At 38.7% G+C, this 18,093-nt stretch overlaps 1 protein-coding gene across 20 annotated transcripts in view; it reads right to left on the bottom strand.

The window, feature by feature from the left end:
• Positions 1–18,093, bottom strand: part of LOC128027252 (ensconsin) — a 28,533-nt gene that overhangs the window by 7,446 nt on the left and 2,994 nt on the right. For 2 of the 20 annotated variants that reach the window (XM_052614646.1, XM_052614648.1), the window contains exons 2-11: positions 12,626–12,727; positions 11,989–12,069; positions 11,422–11,585; positions 9,274–9,388; positions 8,612–8,707; positions 7,838–7,939; positions 7,258–7,353; positions 6,195–6,290; positions 4,611–4,736; positions 1,646–1,782 (exon numbers count right to left, since the gene is read on the bottom strand). In XM_052614646.1, the coding sequence (XP_052470606.1) occupies positions 1,646–1,782; positions 4,611–4,736; positions 6,195–6,290; positions 7,258–7,353; positions 7,838–7,939; positions 8,612–8,707; positions 9,274–9,388; positions 11,422–11,585; positions 11,989–12,069; positions 12,626–12,727 (1,115 nt within the window). Of the gene's footprint in view, positions 1–1,645; positions 1,783–4,610; positions 4,737–6,194; positions 6,291–7,257; positions 7,354–7,837; positions 7,940–8,611; positions 8,708–9,273; positions 9,389–11,421; positions 11,586–11,959; positions 12,070–12,625; positions 12,728–18,093 lie in introns of those variants that run through there. The other 18 variants (XM_052614661.1, XM_052614662.1, XM_052614649.1 and 15 more) reach the window with 17 other exon arrangements.

Below are 18,093 nucleotides of genomic sequence, written 5' to 3'. Positions count from 1 at the left end.
TGGACCATCTTTCATTACTGAATGAAAAATTGTACTCCATGCAAGTGCTTATAGCTACACACACACTTGATTTCCTGTGTTGTTAAAACGTGTCCGAATGCCATCCTTCTATGGTTGGTATTCTGACTTCAATCATTGGGAATCAATAGTTTAAAATGAACAGTTCGGCACTTTGTCAAAAAATGACTGATGTAACCCAGATCCCTGTCTCTCCAGCACTCGCTGCTGCTGGCGCGGTCTTAAGCCTGGATCAGATAGTGTTATTCAGATCGAACAGCTCACTGATTAACCTCAGGGATAAAACCAAGCTGTTTTGCAAAGCAAACCACAACATACGAACATACAAATGTCTGAATGGGTGTGTATTGTTTTAAGGCATTTCAACTAAGGAAGAAACCGATAACACATAGGTACTGTAGTTCCGTTAAGCTTATCCTGGTAATGAGACTGCAGATGCTCTGGAAATTTCTTTTCCTTACACGTGAAAACAAAAACCAGCACACATTGTTTTTTTGCATTATGAAGTATACTACTGTTACATAATGCATAATTCAAAAGTTTGGGGTCAAAAAAAATACTAACAAATTAATGAATAATCCATTCAGTAAGAATTAGTGGTTCAACGGATCACAAAACTCATGGTTCAGATCATATTACGTTTTTTTAAGTCAAGAACGGATCATTCAGGGTTGTTGCAGGATTTTTAAGCTCAAATTTAAGACTTTTTAAGACCTTTTTTAAGGCCGGCACAAATTAAAATGTATACCATACGAGTGGTGTAGAGAACTGTCGATAATAAACTATTAAACTGTAAAATGATTGTAAAAAGCATGATTAAAAGATTTCACCCAAAAAATTTTTTTTTTTAAAAAGTCCAAGATTTTAACTCTTTAATTGCCAAGTTCATAAATGATGTCACTGATTTGGGGGGGAAAACACACAAAATGACTTATTTTCACCATAAAAGTAATTGTGGCTGGATTTTTTTTTTTCTTACTTTTTATAACAGTCTTGGACATGTCAAAGATTAGTAGCAGCATTGGCTTTGATGCATTTTTAGTTTTTATGCAGCATTAGATTTCATTTTTGTTGTTGGTGGCTGTTTTTGCCCCATTGACTTCCATTATAATGACATTTTTGATTGCAAAGCCATGACACCATATAATCATGCATTCTTGATTGTTTTTGGTTTTCTCTTTTGGGAAGAGGTAAAATTTGTTATTTTTACAGTTGATCACTCAGTGGGACCATTAACCCTTTAGATAGGCCTGTGTAAAAAAAATAGACAGCACCTGAGTTAAATATATGAGTGTCACAACAAAGGGTCTGAATACTTAGGACCATGTGATTTTTCAGTTTTTCTTTTTTAATAAATCTGTCAACAATTCTGTGTTTTTCTTTAAATTTGGGGTGCTGTGTGTACAATAATGAGGATAAAAAATGAACTTAAAAGATTTTAGCAAATGGCTACAAAGAGTGAAAAATGTAAGGGGTCTGAATACTTTCCGTACCCACTGTATGGTTAAATATTGCAATTAATCTGCAGATCATGTGTCAAACCGTGGTGCCTGGTCTACATGGATCAACTACAATCCATTCAAGAAACTAAATTGAATGTGGAAGTTCACATGCAGCATCTGCTCACCTGCATCATACTGGAAATGCCATCTGCAGACAAAGAAGCTGGAGGGCCTTTTTTTCGATCGCTGCTGCGACTGCGTAGGGGTCCTGGTGGGGGCTGCAAGGGGCTGGCAGATGCTGAACGAGGACACAGGTGAGACTCTGGTAAAGGACACAGTCAGTGGTGCACAGCCAGGGACAGCAGGGAAGGGACGTCACAAGCAGCCGAGTGGGTGAGCAAAGCAGAGGTAGAGAAAGGGACAGAAAGAGGGAGATATAAAGAGAAATAGAGAAGGGATGATAACAGCACAAAACATTGGTGTGTTAGATCAGTCAAATTGGTTGACAGGGAACTGTTGCTGATAGCAATGATGGCCTCAGGCAGACTGGGTTTGATTGGTGGGTTGGTGGGTGTGAGACAGAGAGAAACAGACAACATTCTGGATAGACAACACTTACTGGTCACCAATATGCTGAAGCACACTTTTATTGGCACCAAGCAAGCACCTTAGCGTGTAATTTTAGTCAGATTAATTATCAATAATTAAAGAACATTCACTCACTCAATTTCCCCTTACATCCACAACAGGGACATCAAATAATATAAAAATACTCCATGCCAACTCTGAAACTGCCTTTCCACTATCTCTGACATTTGCATATGATTGTCGCATTTCGTTGCATTTAGTGAAAGGTCATACAGAACTTTTAAATTGGTGGTGAAGCAGCCATTACCCTTACACACAAATTAATGAATAATGAATGTATGAATATATGAATATATCCACACACACACAAAAAAAACATCAAATAGTTCAAACTGAATTCTTTATACCTGCCCATTTTACAGAAATTTGAGTTTAAAGAATAATGTTTTAGTGGAAAAATGTATGGTAATTTTAACTTTTTTTTACCCCCCCCAAAAAAGTTCAAATATTTAAATGCATCTGAAGCTTAAATCGGATCTGAAAATTCTACATAATAGGAACACCACGCATCTCCTATACCTCTTTCCACTGGAAATGAAAGGCTTGCGGTCTGGCATTTGTTGAAGATAGTCAAAAGGCAGTTTTAGTGATATAACCATGCAGACGTAATGCCTACAACAGGCTGGTTTCAGCTTAAACAAAATTAGAAACAAACAAACAAAATCACGTCCTGCAGCACATCCTACAGTCTGCTCCCAAAGTAAAATCCCTATTCATTTCTCCATAAAGAAGCTTTAAGGATTAGCAATAGTAGCTTTCTGCAGAATTAATTCTGCTTTTTTAATTTCTTTAACTGCTAAATTCGCAATGAACAACTACACAACTCTTGAACCATAATCAAACAGCCAGAGAAGCCACTGTAACCATTGAAATGTAAACTACCCCAAAAGCATTATTACTGATAATAGGTGAATTATTTCATATTAAACCATAATTTCTTCAGATGATTTCTCAGACCTTTGTTTTTTTTTTTCAAATATTTTTTTAGCTTCAAATCAAAGTTTGTAATGTGCTTCATCTTGAGGCTGGTAAATTTAGTTTAGCTTTAATATAGATTAGGGCTTAAAAAAATCCCTATGAAGTAAATGAATGGGAAAAATACTTTTAGAACCAAAGACAATGAAAATGTGGTTGCCACTGAAGAACCTAAAGATGACTGTGGCTGGGCTCTATAGAGATTGGTATTCAATCAGGGGAAGCCCGGGATCTGTTGGTGGAGGTGAAGTGAGGTGAGCGGTAAGAGCTGACCTAAGGATTGGGTATGCTATGACAGTGGGATTTCTGTGCTAATCTCAGCACACCATAGTTAACCATGACTATTATCATCATGGAAAGCCTATACATGTAATTGATCCATAAGCTGATGATTCATAATCATCTCGGTCTATTTTAAGAAACCAATAAGGCAGTTCAGATACTATCGGACTCAGTTATGCTGATAGCATCATGTCAACAACAAACCCTGTCAAACAAGTTACATATCCAGTATGCACTTAGCCTTCAAAGGTTGTGTTGTTAGGAATCCTAAGTGATTTTGGTAGATTTGGAAACTGAAGATAATATGTTTAGGGTGACGCTGCTGGTCTGCAGGGCCGAGAGCTGCTCTGTGTGGATCATCTGAGGATTGAAGTAACAATAGCAGGGCACAGATTCAATCCACTCATTCCCTGTCAGACACAGAACTGCTCGGCTAATAAGCTTACAAAAGATCCCTTAGCAATAGCAATGGAGCACCTTGCAAATGTTGATGTGTGAATGTGTATTTTAAAGAATAACAGCAGGTTAAAGACTAGTGATGCACTGAAATTAAAATGTAAAAAAGTACTGTGTACGCTGGTGAAAAATGATTTGGCCACATTTCTGCTAGTGACCATATACATAATGCCGATGAATACAGATGATATGCATAATGTTGTAATGTATACACAAATGACATTTTACACAGGTTTGTGTTGCTTTCCTTAAATGAGAAAGTAGGCTGAAGTTTGATTTTTTATGAGGCAAACTGATCTATGTACACGTGTAAAGAGGTCTTTGTCCATTCCGTCACAGGATTTCTCCATGCGAGTCACACGGAGAACTGAACTGAACTGTAAATGCTAGCTCATTTCTGATAATATCTTTAAGATGATGACTGCATTTTAATCCAATTAAACCTGGAACAATTCAAGTGCACTCTGCTTTAGTTAACGCAACCGTTTCTGTTAAAATTGAGCTTTTGGCTAAAAACAGTTATGAAACATTAATGGCATTCTGGTGAAAAGTTCAAAGACAAAACAATTTCTGTGCATTCCTAGAAAAGACTGCTAAGCTTGAAAATCAAACACTGCTAAATTTGTCTCAATGCATGTAGAATTCAAATGTGATTCAAGCCACTTCAAAGGACTCCAGCATGCCCAATACAACACGCCAACCAAGCACCCCTGCCAAGCGCCTTACATCTATTCTACACAGAAGTGGAAGGTTCTGATACGAGCTGGGCCTCCCTCTCTCTAGTGTTACCTTGGGTGTCTCCTCCTTCGGCGGACAGGGCCGCAGCACTCTTGCTTCTAGCTAGCGAGGCCTGGGTGGGTGTGAGCAGCCGACTGAGGACACTGCTATCCACGGGGGCAGCCAACAAGCGGCGAGCTATAGACACGGTGTGCCCGTACAGACACCAAAAACAGAAAAAGAGAAAAGAAAAGAGATAGGTTGAGGAATAAACACAAGAGGAAGGAGAGGGGAATGACACCAATGTGAGTTAAAATGCAAGAATCAACACAAAAAACTAATAGAAAAGTACTTTAAATGTAAACAGTGGATGTCAATTGTGACTCATTGCTGGTTAGACAAAAATAATATAAGTGAGATAAGAGGGAGGTGATTGGGAGCAGGACCAGGGCTGTGGAAGTGAAGGTGAAAACATAGGTGACACATAAAGCCAGGACTAAAAGAGTAACTGGAAGAGCATTTTTGGGACCCATTAGACAAGAGTTAAGCATTTTTAATTTGAGGTATAGATCGAATTTATGTTAGTATTAAATTAAGAAACAGATTACAGGTCTGCCTTTGAACATAGTCTGGTCTCTACTGCAGTTTTGCAGAATGTAATTCAGCTGAAACTGAATTAATTCGATACAGATTTTACACTGCAAAACTGTAGCAGGACATGCTAATGGGGCAAAAAAGCTCTTGTAGTCATGAGATCTATGTTTGTAATCAGAGTTACAAATCCACAGTGGGGAAAACCGAAAAATGAAGGAGTAAAAACAATGTCTCTTGAATGGTCCATTTATTTTATTTTCCCCTTTGACACTGTATTGATACAGTCCAAATTGTAAAGAGGGGGTGAGGCTGTTAAGCTTTTGATGATGTGGTTAAGGGAGTTGAATAATAAGGAAGGGCTCTCAGCATAGATAATAGTGGTATCAATCTGAACAAGTGTGTACTGTGTGGGTGAAACTCTAAAACTGTCTATTACAACACAATTCAAGAGGTCATTTAATTTTCAAGAGCAAACCAGTCTCTAGAAATAAATACAGCGTTCCTATAAATCTACTCAGCATTCTGTGTATGTAAGCCTGGAATGACATTAGAAACACTTGAGCACTGAAAACAGCCAAGGCACCAGGGGCCAAACTCCTTGGTTAATGTCATTTAGGAAGAAAAACCTCAATGTTCACACAAAGAAAACACATTGCATTAGCATACACAAAGAGCTCATTCCTGGTGAGTAAGTCAGTCGAGGTCCTTGAGAGAAAGAAAAAGCAACAAGGTGAGGTTAAGACGAACTCAAAGCAGCAGCAAACACCAACCGACATGTGAACAAAATATCATAGATTTTAGCAGATTGTTATTTTTATGAATGCACGATGATCTGATGCACGAGTGAAAAGAAATGGCAAGCAAAGAATGTAGGGAAGAGAGACGCTGCACATGCCCATGCCCCCCTCCCCCCCAACATCCCTTATTACACCAATGTCATGTTCTGTTGGCTGCAGATTAAACAAAAGCAAAGCGGACCATAGACGTGAACGCAGTTTGCACTTATTTATTAGTAAGTGGCGAACAGGCACGGCGAAAATGTCCCAGTTGGGATTTAAGCACCTGATTGATCTGCTGGGGATTTCTCTGGTTTGGTGACAGGCTGCGTTTTAGCCCCTACTCGAGAGAGGGAGGAGCTTCGCTTCTTCAGGATTGGGCCTACAGACAAAGTGGACAGGGTGGTGTTAAAATCATTCAGGAAGCAAGGACTTTTCTGTGTCTAAGCTTATGCGTGCCACTTGCAGTGAATGAGGAAATTTATATTCTGATGAGAACAATGCAGCCAGACTCTGCTTTATAATTGTGGTTGCATTTATAGTAGTTTTCAGTTGAATTCTAATATGGAGAATTGCATTTGTTGCATGCTTGCGAATGCCTGTGTAAGCTCCCTGTATACATTTAAATGCTTATTTACATTGAAACTAGATTTTTAGAATGACACTGGTTAACCTGCTAAAGTAGGCAAATAAAGGCTCACGCTATTTATTTAATACAAATATTTTATGAGACCTTGTGATTGTTCATCATTGTTCTCCAGTTCTGTCATGAACTGAGAAATGAAAATGTCCCTTGATCTTTTGACATATAGAGGTCACTGTACTATAAAAACATCCTGCAAGTTTCAGAGCTCAAAACTTTCTTGTTAGTCTAAAAACAGCTTATATTGAAGCCAGTCTGCCAAAGTTATAAATTAAAAAAACATCAAAATTTAGAAGTAATGTAAAAATCTTGATAACATTACAAGTGGAGAACAGTACAAAATAATACAAAACATAGTTAATGTCCCCTTTAAGTGTGCAGAAACAATGTTAAAGGGATAGTTAATTAAAAAATAAATATTCTGTAATCATTTTACTTACTGTTCAACAGTAGTTTGGAACACAAAAGAAGAAATTAAGATAAATTACTGATACTTTCATGGAGATTTTGTTTGAAAATTACAGTTGAGATTCATTGTAAACGAATGGGAAAAAAAGAGTTGGTGAATTCTTCAAAATAACTCATTTTGCGTTTCACAATAGAAAATCATTCAGGTTGGACACGACAATAGTGTGTGTAAATGAAGACAGAATTAAAAAATGTTAACAAATCCTTCAAAAGAAGGGTAATGTTGGCAGTCTGGCACCTGTCTTTTCCACCTGAGGCTGCTTATGCACTTCTTTAGAGGACTGAGGAACATTGTTAGGCAACCGGTTCAAAGACGAACTTCTCCTCTTTGCACCTGAGAGACAAAAAAGAGCTGAGGAAACTCCTGAATCAAAAACGTATGTTTCTCTCATTAGGGACTGAAGACAGACTTCAAAGATAAAACCATCAACACAAAAGTGATCTAATATCCTCAACATTTGTGTGGCACCACAGTAAAATGTGCCTGCAGAGAAGGAACTGAAGAGGAGACTCCTACACAGACACTAGTGTGAAACTGTCTTGAGTCATAGCTGGCTGCTGCTGTTAGAGGAAAAGGAAACTGTGGAGAGAAACGGCATATCTGCGAAAACCATACGCTGCCAAGAAGGCAAAAACACTTTCGGCCAATTCAAATAAACACAATGCTGTATTTGCATTTAAATAACATCATCAAGCAAAACAAAGGGAGAGGCACCTGTGTGAGACATGACTTGTGATTGATGTATCAAAAGAACTCATGCAGTATGGCGTTCAACCTGGATAAGAAAAGGGCAGGAGAGGGCAGGGAGGACACTTACTTTTATCAGGAGAATTAAGGAGGGTGGCTGAGGATGAGGAGAGACGCTTGCTGATAACTGAGTCAGTCTGTTTCAGGTTTGTAGTAGAGGAAGAGCGCTTGTCTACAGGTGAGGGTGAATATGCACACAGAGACAGACAGGGAAGTGGAATTAGTTACAGGGGTTAGCACGTGCTAAGCTATTGTTAATTACACTCATACATGCTGGCTTCATTACATTTTAAAGGTAACAACTGCACATAAAAAAAATTAAAGCATACTTAATAGCTAGACCTGAAATCGTGACTGCCTTATATGTCGGTTACATTCAAATATTTAGAAAATATATGTAATATTATGAATACATAAATAAATGTAAATTTCTATATAGACTAAACACACACACATATATATATATATAAATTATAATTTGTATTAAGTAGTTAAAATTCATGAAAAGGATAGATAATCAGTATTATGCATAAGTTCCAACTAAGGCAAGCTTAGTCTAAAAAGTCAAGCATAAATCTGTTAGTAAATATTCAAACGAACATTAAATCTAGATAAAAAGTGGAGGGAAAAATCTAAATTAAACTCAAAGTGACACATCCCCAGTAAGTGCTTCAGAGAACATGCTCTTTGTTACAATCCCTGGCAAGTGAAGAAAATATATTATTATAAACAACTTAATGAGTGAATAAGAACCAGCCAGTTCAGCCCCAGTCAGATTAGTGCACATATGATCGAAGGGGAGGAGTGGGCAGTTTGTGCCATGGGCAGGCAAACTACAAACCACCTTGTGACGTCTGATTCCTTGGTTGCTTGGTGGCTGGAGAAGCAGGGGAGATTACTATAACAATCGGGGAGGAGGCGGGGCCAGTGTCAGTCTGTCCTGTGGGAGGGGCAGGGACAGACAGGTCGCTATTGGAAACTCTCTCCCCAAGGGGAATGTGAGAGGTGGAAAAACACAGCTGACAACATTAGATTTCCATCCCTGAGTGGTGTTGCATACAACCACCAACAAACAAACATGACTTGTTAAAGGTAAAGTGTGTCATTTTTGGTATGTTTGGGAAATTGTTTCTGCTATCTCAGTTCAAAACACTGTGGCTCAATTAAAAAAAACATCCAGCAACAGTAGGATTAACTGGGGAGGGACTACCTGTTTTGCTGACTAGTGGCATATGTGGGTTTCAAGAAACTGTGTGATAACAATCATACATCTAGTGTCTAGAGTCATTATAGTAAAGCGGTGCACAAACAACACACTACGCCTTTAACACCAAATAACCGCAATCAGGATTGTCAAAAGAAGATGATTATTCATAGAGTCATAACGCACTTGGGCAGACTACGGGACAATCAGTGAAAGAAGCTGTTCAAGTTTTATAAGGAAAAGCTGTTGAATATATTAGCAAGTGCTTCTGATGTTTTGACATTTAGAAAAAGCACTCATACCATTTTTGTTGTCAGAGTCTGAAAGTCCACCCCAGGACCATCTCTTCTGTCTCTCTCTACTCTCTACTCGCTGGCTGCGCTCCAGAGTACGTCTCATCACGGCCTCATAGTGCTCCTACACACACACACACACACACACTTTGTTAGACAAATAAAGCCATGATACATCCTCTGAGCTGTGCAGCAGTGGACCGTGGAAAAGGTGTGGGTGTCAATACTAAAACAAAGTCCATGATTCTAGGCTCGTTTGCATGTCAGGTACTGACAAACATGACTCCTGCTGCATGACTGTAAGGCCGGCGACACACTGGATGCGTGGCGCAAGCGTCTCAGCTGCGTGGCGTGTCGGTTTTTAATTCGGCTCCCATGTTAACAGGTTAGACCTTACAGACTGCCTGCGTGAGACGCGCGTCTCAGGCGCGGCCCGAGCCGCGCGGAAAACGATTGCTTGCTAGAAATAGAACCGACGCCTATTTTTACCGCGACACGCGCGCGTGTTGGAAGCTTTTCCAGGTAAAATATAATAGGAAAATGTGTTTAAATGTCATTTTGTACACAAATACATATGAATACCTGATATTTTGATATTTGAAAGTCTATAGGTTGACATAAATTCAGATATAAATGTAATTAAAAAAATAAAAAAATAATTATCGATTTTCAAATATTGCACCTGTCAAAAATAATCTATTTATTGTAGGTGTAGGTGTGTAAAAAAAAAAGTATATATTGTTGTAATGAAGACATGAGCCTGGTCTGTCAACGGTCTCCCTCTACAGCAGCAGCGCGGCAGCGCCGCGTCAGGCATGCTTCTGGTGTGTAAAGACACAGAACCCACCACGCTTCTGGGATGCTTCAGACACGCGACGCTCACGGCACGCAGCCAGTGTGTCACCGGCCTAAGACTAACAAAATCACCCGTTTCATTTCATCCATTTTCTCATAAAAGGGTGTTCATGATGTTATAGATGAAAGAGTGTTAATGAATTACCCCAATAAGAAGCAGGGTGATATCACCAACATCTTATTTCACCGTATGAGAAAATTTCATTTCATGATAACGATATGTACCTCGATATAGCTATTTTTATTTACTTTTTGTTTTTTAAAATTAAAAAAATAAGCTAATAACAAGCACAACAGAAATAATTATTATGAAATAAACATCAGCTACACTAGGCTAGGTTTACTTAACTTGTAGGAAATATTACAGAAATTGCATAAGATGTATAAATAAAACACTGCATTGTCTTCACTGTATCAATCAAACATGCTTAACATTAATAATGACAGACAGCAGCAGGTAAATAAGGCTGCTGTCCCTTTAAGACTGACAGCACGGATCCAATATACTGAAGCTCATCTGGTTTTCACCCAACTGTTTTACATTTATTTAACATACAACCGACAGTGTTTACTTAAATACTCCACACGACGGGCATTATGACGTTACTGTGAGTGTATTTGACCATTCAAGCACATTAAACACGAAAGAGATTTGTTTTAGCGATCACATGCTGTCAAGAGAGGGGCTTTCAGTGCACACGCTTCGGCTGTGTGTCAATCAGACAAGCATCACATTGAGTTCTTTTCCACTGCTTACTGCAATTAATAACTCTACCAAGTGTGTCCCACTCTATATTTTCTCATTGATGCATGTTTCCTTATCACTCAAAAGGTGTAAAACGTTTAAGCAGTACTGTGTTACGCAGATATATTTGCACTGAGTACATGATATAGGAAAATCACTTTATTTCGCGGTAACAATATATACCGTCAAACTGCCCATCTTGTCAGTGAAGAGACAAACGAGGTCGGTTGACTGTAGGGATGAGCAAAAACACACATTTCCCAAAACAGACTGGTTGGTGGGTTGTCTAAACAACTAGCTAAGCTTAAGGGAGTCCAGTATAATTAGGCTGGTTTAGGTTCAGACTTGACATTATGCATGGTAATAATAATCTGCAAATATTATACTCTGTGTGTAAGGGATTATACAGCCTTTAGGAACAGTCTCTAAAGGGCATTTTAATATTTAAAAGGAAATTTCATATTGCAGCAGGAGGTAAACCTTTTGAATGGTAGTTTGATTCGGTTTGTGTGTTTTACAAAGAGTAAGGTTTAAGACCCTATTAAAAAACAGCTTACCTTTTCTTCCTCTAATTTCTGTTTCCTTTTCTCCTCCACTGCAGCTCTCCTCTGTTCCTCCTTCCTGCGCTGCTCTTCCAGCTTCTTCTGTCTCTCCTCCATTTGTCTCTCCACCTGCAGCCGGGTCTTACGCTCTCGCTCCAGGAGCTGAGTCTCACGGGCCGCTGAAAGGGCCAAACAGGGTGTGTTAGCAGGTGTGTTTGTACGATTTGTTACAATGTAAGAGAATGAACTGTCTAACTCTGTGCAGGGGTTGGCAAACTTCTTGACACGAAGGGCCTTTTTCATTTTTTATCACTTTGTGTTGCATTGCTACACAAAATAATGCAGTGTACACTATGATATTCAATGTATGCTGAATTGTTTCCCAGCATCCACCTTAGCATGAATAAATTATGCAAATGACTGCCTCACTGTTTTGTAAACATAGTGTTACTGTTCTCTTTGACTTGTGTTATTTCTTTTCCTCATCACCTGTGTACCAATTATTATCCTTATGCAAGACAATGGTTATATACTCATCTAAAGTTACCAACACCTGTTGTGTGAATTTGTTTGCTTTGTCACCATGTTGCTTTTCCTGCTCTTCTCTCCTCTCTTTGGCCACTCTGAGTTTGTCGTCTATCCTCAAGGCTGCCCCATCTATGACTAAGAACACAGAACACAATGTCAGTGTATCAGTTGAAATTTGAACACTTCCTGTGCTATGAAAAGGCACTCGGTAGATTGCACTAGTATCTGTTGCGCAGATAATCCTTTCACATGGACCTATATGAGGCTCAGGTTACAGATTGAGCTATGAGCTCACCACACCTGATACATTATTGACAATGAGTCATGGACGTGTGTGAGGACATGCTACAGGAAGTGCTGCAATGGTCACGTGACAGCATGTTACTTAACTAACCAAAGCAAGACTACAGGAAAAATTAAACAAAACAAAAAATGTAATCTTTGTTTATTGGTTTGGTGCAAACCGTTTTGTTTTTTTGTTTTTTATAAAAAAAAAAAAAAGAAAGTACATTGTGATTCGATGAAAGAGCCACCTTAACAAATAAATGTACACTACTTTATAATAATTAATTTTGTTTCAGTGTAAAAATCTAAACTACTTGCACAATTGGACCTTCAGAAAAAAAATTAAAAAACCTTGTGAATCCCTGCAGTGACTGACAGACTGAGATCTGAGATCATCGTTTGTTACCTGGCCTGGTTTGGGTCTTCACTGTGCCGGCTGAAGCTGCTGGTGTTGGGCTGTTCCCTGCCTGGTTGCGCCGTTCCTCTGCCTGCGCCTGCGCAGCTGCAGCTGGAAATGCAATGAGACGAAATGCACATTAAAATTGGTATCACTTAAGCAAGGAAGAATAGGAAAGAGGCAACAAGAAAAAAGTAGTTCATTGAGAATTCATTTTAAAGAGACTTGCCATAGCAATGTTTGATCCTGTGAAACAGATTTAAAATTATAGCATAAATAACTAGTCTGCTTCTGACTGCTCATCTGGATGGCGTGTTACTTTCTGAGTCATGTACAAATTGTTGGAGTCAACATTTAAAATCTGACCTGACTTCATTTGAAATGCTCTTCGGCAGTCTTGTGGCAGGCAGGAGAGGACGAAGAAATATATAAATATATATAAGAAAGAAATAAAACGTGACCAACAAGTCTGTGTGCCTTTGTAACAGTTCTTTCCCTCAACACAGTGTCAGAGAGAGAGAAAAAGAGAAGGTTTTTGTTGTTCTGGTGATGAAGGAGCATGTGATGTCTGTATGGTTAAAAATCAAGACAAGACATAAGACTTTCTGGAGGGATGCTTGTGCACAGAGTTTGGCATGTGCTACAGTGGGAGCTATGGCTGTGTTTGGTGCATCCGTACGACAACATATTATTTCATACCACTTGATTATACAGGTATCTATACAGATGTTTCTTTATCGATTTAGAAGCATATGTGCAACAGTGGACCGTACTTAATTTGAATACAAGCCTATATACTGCATAAAAGAGCACAAAAACTGTGGCAGGTCAGGGTCTGAAGAATTAGCACTGCAGAATAACCAGTGTTCAGGAGACGGATGGAGGAGGAGGATATGTCTGAGCCATCAGACTGCAGGCTTCTAAATAAAGACTACCAATTCACATCTTGACAAGAGAGGTAAAACATAAGAACAGCATGAAATGACTTCAAAAGTCCTCCTCTGCTTGGAAATTGCATAGCTGCTGTTGCTGAGTGACACTCTTGACAGTGCAATCCTCAGATGCAGGACATTACCTGCATCTCTGCGACGTACTGCCACTACACAACAGTCAGAGCACTTCAAACAATCAGCTACATTTACACAGGCAATGAAGGAAAATAACTCCTATTCAGAGATCAACCGGTACTGAATTATATTGTGTCCAATAACTGATATGTAAAATCAAGGTGCATTTTATTAAATTATTATGTTTATAAATATTATTATATTAATATTATGTAATTGACTAGCTATTTCAGACCAAGCAGCCAATTTAAAAAATGTGCAGTTTTGCACATCCCTGGATTAAAATAGCTTGAGCTTTTCTACTGCAACTACTGAGGCTGGGTAATCTTTGCTGAAGTGAAAGTACCACATACACCTGCACAAAATGCTTCATTAAAGCACATGCTAACATTTAAATAAATTTGCTGTGAAATGAATTTAGTATTGTCTTTTTTTCCCCGTCCTTTCTTAATATTTCATCTGAAGCTCAGGATGACCTACGAAGAGTAGAGATGTGCTGAAGAGCACTCAGACAATAGTCCGTCAGACTCATTGAATATGCAAACACCATCTTAGTCATACTCTGAACCTCACGCTGTGGGCTCTGTGACACATGGCAAGCAAATGAACACTGGGCCTACAATGGATAAACACAATGGAGACATTGTCTAGGCCTTGCACATACATTCATGATGTAAAGACAATGAAGGCAAGCCCAAGGTGACATTAAACTGTTCCTCAGTGCAACTTCAATTAGTCTGCATATACTTTATGGGTCACTAAACAATAATTTAATGTAGACAAACATGAACATCTGTGGAATTGCGAGCAGCTACTAAGATTTAATGGGTACCTTTCAGGGGAAATGAGAGCAGCATCAATGAACACACAGCAAAGAGTTCATCATCATGGACCACCAACTGCTTTAAGGGCTGATTATGTGTTTCTTCTGAATGGATTTGGAGAAATTTAGCATTACATCACTTGCTCACCAAAGAATTCTCTGCAGTGAATGGGTGCCATAAGAATGAGTACAAACAGCTGGTGAAAACATCAAAACAATCCACACAACTCCAGTTCATCAGTTAACATCTTTTGAAGTAAAAAAGCTGCATGTCTGTAACAATTCCATTAATTCTATTTTAATTCCATTTAATTCAATTTTAAAACATTGATTTCCACTTTAATAAAAAAAATACATACAATAAACATGATTCATTCCCAAACCAGTATTAATTGATTTCCAAACTGGGGGGCACAGCAAGGCTGAGGGACAGTTAGGGCCCGATGAAATCTTATTTTTTCCTAAATTCAGGTTTATATATATATATATATTTTTTTTTTTTTTCAATTTAATAAAAAAAAATAATAATTTCAGTTACGTGCTTGAATGCTTTAAACTGTTTTGAATGTTTAAATGGGCATGGCTTAAAACACGTGCAATTGATAAGGTTTCGTGATGATGCACGAGGCCGTTTTTGTTATGCTGGCCTTGGGCCTTAGTTGAAATCGGCAGTGGCCCCCCCACTCTTCGTGCTACTTTGCTATGCACCTAGCGTATTTTTGAAGGTGAGAGTGTGCGCTCAAATTAGGATGACCACCTGCTAATAAGCCCAAGGGGTGACAATGGGTATGTTTCGGAGGGACAATGTGGGACACTGCCTTGCACAGCGGTGCCCCCACCCCATGGGCAGACTCACTGATAGTGGTTTACCCATTTCTAGCACATACCACCTTACATGGTATATTAATAATGCCCTATTCCCCTAAACATGTGTAATTGCTGATGTATGCTCATGACAGAATTGACAAATGCACTTCCACTTTTTTTAATTTACGACTTTTTTATGATTTACTTTATCTATTTAATTTTATTTATTTTTCATTACAATTTATTCACTTTAAATAAATTATAATATAAAATTATAGGATTCAAATGAATTGTAGCTGCTCAACACCACAGGAACAGTAAAAAAAAAAAAAAAAAAGTCTAAACTCACAACTCCAGAGGTTCACGGAACGAGAAGGGGGGGGAAGGATGGTGAACTTGTTAGTCAAGGCAGGCGCATAAAAAAAAAAACATTTTTGAAACAGGACACACCTTCTCTTTTTTTAATTGATGATGGCTGTGCCTCAGAGTCTCTTTCTCCATTTTTCGAATTGGAAAGCGTGCATCGAAAAGTTCCTTCCCAGTGTGTCTGGTATGCACGTGTGTGCACTGTCATGACAACAACAAAAAAGTTGACAACAACCTAGTCAGCAGTTCAACTGAGGGGTGGGTGTGTTGACAGTACAGTAGCCTGCTGAACTGTCAAGTAATGTTCGTTTGGCGAATTATGAAAATCGATAATGGAAAGTTAAAATAAAATGAGCGCGTACAATCGAAAGCAGTTTCAATAGCAGCTCCCTGATGCCTACAATTTATATGCAGTCACCTATCCTTATCCAATTATATAATAGTGAGAAAAAGTATTGAAAAAAAATATTTTCACAGAAAATTTCTTGTTGGCTATTTAGTCTTTTTTAGGGTTTCCGTAGTGCACTTCATATCCTTTCCGAACACGGAACTGGGGTGGTGGTGTAGGAATAATCTATCAGCCAACCCTAGTTCTTATCAGCTTTGGACTCTTATTCACTACAGATGTGATGCATTCCTAAATTTCTTCAAATCTGTTCTGAGGAAGAAAAACATTTTGGATGGCCTGAGAATGCATAAAATTTTCAGCAAATTTTCATTTGTGGGTGAACCATTTCTTTAATCGGTACCAGAAGGAAACAATGCATTGTGCGACACAATGCTTTAATCCGATTACGATACTCCAGATTATTGGCTGTCAAAACATAGTTATCATATAATTTAGCTATCAGATCCTGCACTACTGCTCTATGTCACAGCCACAGACAAAATAAAAAACCAATCTGCATTGTTCTCAAAACCATGACTACTGATCATTGAGATTTTAATTACATTTTGAGAAAAAAAAAACACTAAGGGCACAGACAAGGGTTACATCATTCCCTTTGACAACAGCTGCAAAGTTCAAACTGTCAGATGACAAGATGGGCTGTTCAACAAAAACTCATTCACACAGGCTGACAGAACACAAAGAACGGTTATACAAATACCAACACTATGCTCTCTATTTCCTGCCGTGTATATCCAAGGAGAGCCAGCAGTCAGGGAGAGTCAGTGCTCACTGGGGTCCTGTTACCGTCACTGTTTGCCTCACTCCCTCTCTTTCTCTTTTTTTTCTGCAGTAGCAGCCTGTTATTGGGACAATAGGAAGTCTCTAGGACAGATGCTTGGAGAGGAACGTGCCTGCACTGTCCAACTATTCAGGCCTCAACAGAAGGCACAACTGCGGTTTTACATACTCTCACATACTAACAAATAATAGTGATATGCAAAAATACATATTTTCTAAATCAACTTGTTGGCGAGTCATATATAATAGGTTGGTTTTGAATTTGAATGGCCCTTTTCCATGCACACTGTGTAAGAGCTTAATAACAGCATGCTAATTAAAGCAAAAGCACTGCTGCTAGAAACATCAACTTAAAAGAACTAGTCAACCTCATATTGACTAACTGGTTTACCCAACCCCATCCACAGTGCATTTCTTGTACAGGATTAGCGGGGACACCTAGACTGTGTATGCTTGGGCTAATTCAAGAGGCAGAGCGATGATGATGACCTGTGGACAGCAGGTCATGCTTGCTTCCTGGAGGCTAATGATAGAGTGATCATCAGCACTGGACCTTTAAGCAATCACATTTGCAACCTAGGTAGCTCACTTGGTACATCACTGCACTTGCGATGTATAGCCCTTTAGGTATGGGTCCTGTGAAACACGAGTCACAATAAAAAACTAAAACTCAAGTGACTTGAAGAATGAAGCTAAAATGACATGGTTGCTTAAGCAAATGCATTTTTATCTCATGTTTGCTTTTAAGTCTGCATTAACCATTTAGTGCCACTTCTAAGACATTTCATTTCTGAACTGGCCCAATACATACAATAACTGACCTTATAAAACAACGCCAAATTCACATAAACCTATTTGGGGTAAAACTGAAAGTACATTTAGCCCCAATCAATGGCCATTTCACTCTGAAAGAGTTGTGAAATGTGCAAGAAGCAACGTAAATATAATTTTTCAGCAATGTAATACAGGTTTCCCCCAATGATCCTGGGTTGCACATTTGAGTGCTGCTGCACTTAAACAAATGTCTGTACTAGAAAAGCAATAAAGCTTAGCAGGGCAATGTACAACACCTGTAGAACCAAAATACCAAATTTAAGCCAATTTGCTTCACAAATTTGTATCATATAATGGTCTCTGAAAACGACTCCCTTTAAAATAACTAATCAGAGAGGAAACTATTTAACAAGGAGAAATACATCCCTTATTCTGACTAGAGATGTTCCGA

The sequence above is a fragment of the Carassius gibelio genome, chromosome A14 (assembly GCF_023724105.1).
Source record: "Carassius gibelio isolate Cgi1373 ecotype wild population from Czech Republic chromosome A14, carGib1.2-hapl.c, whole genome shotgun sequence".
Classification (NCBI taxonomy): Eukaryota; Metazoa; Chordata; class Actinopteri; order Cypriniformes; family Cyprinidae; genus Carassius; species Carassius gibelio.
The sequence above is the reverse complement of the archived record's forward strand: the minus strand, read 5'-3'. Positions and strand labels throughout refer to the sequence as shown.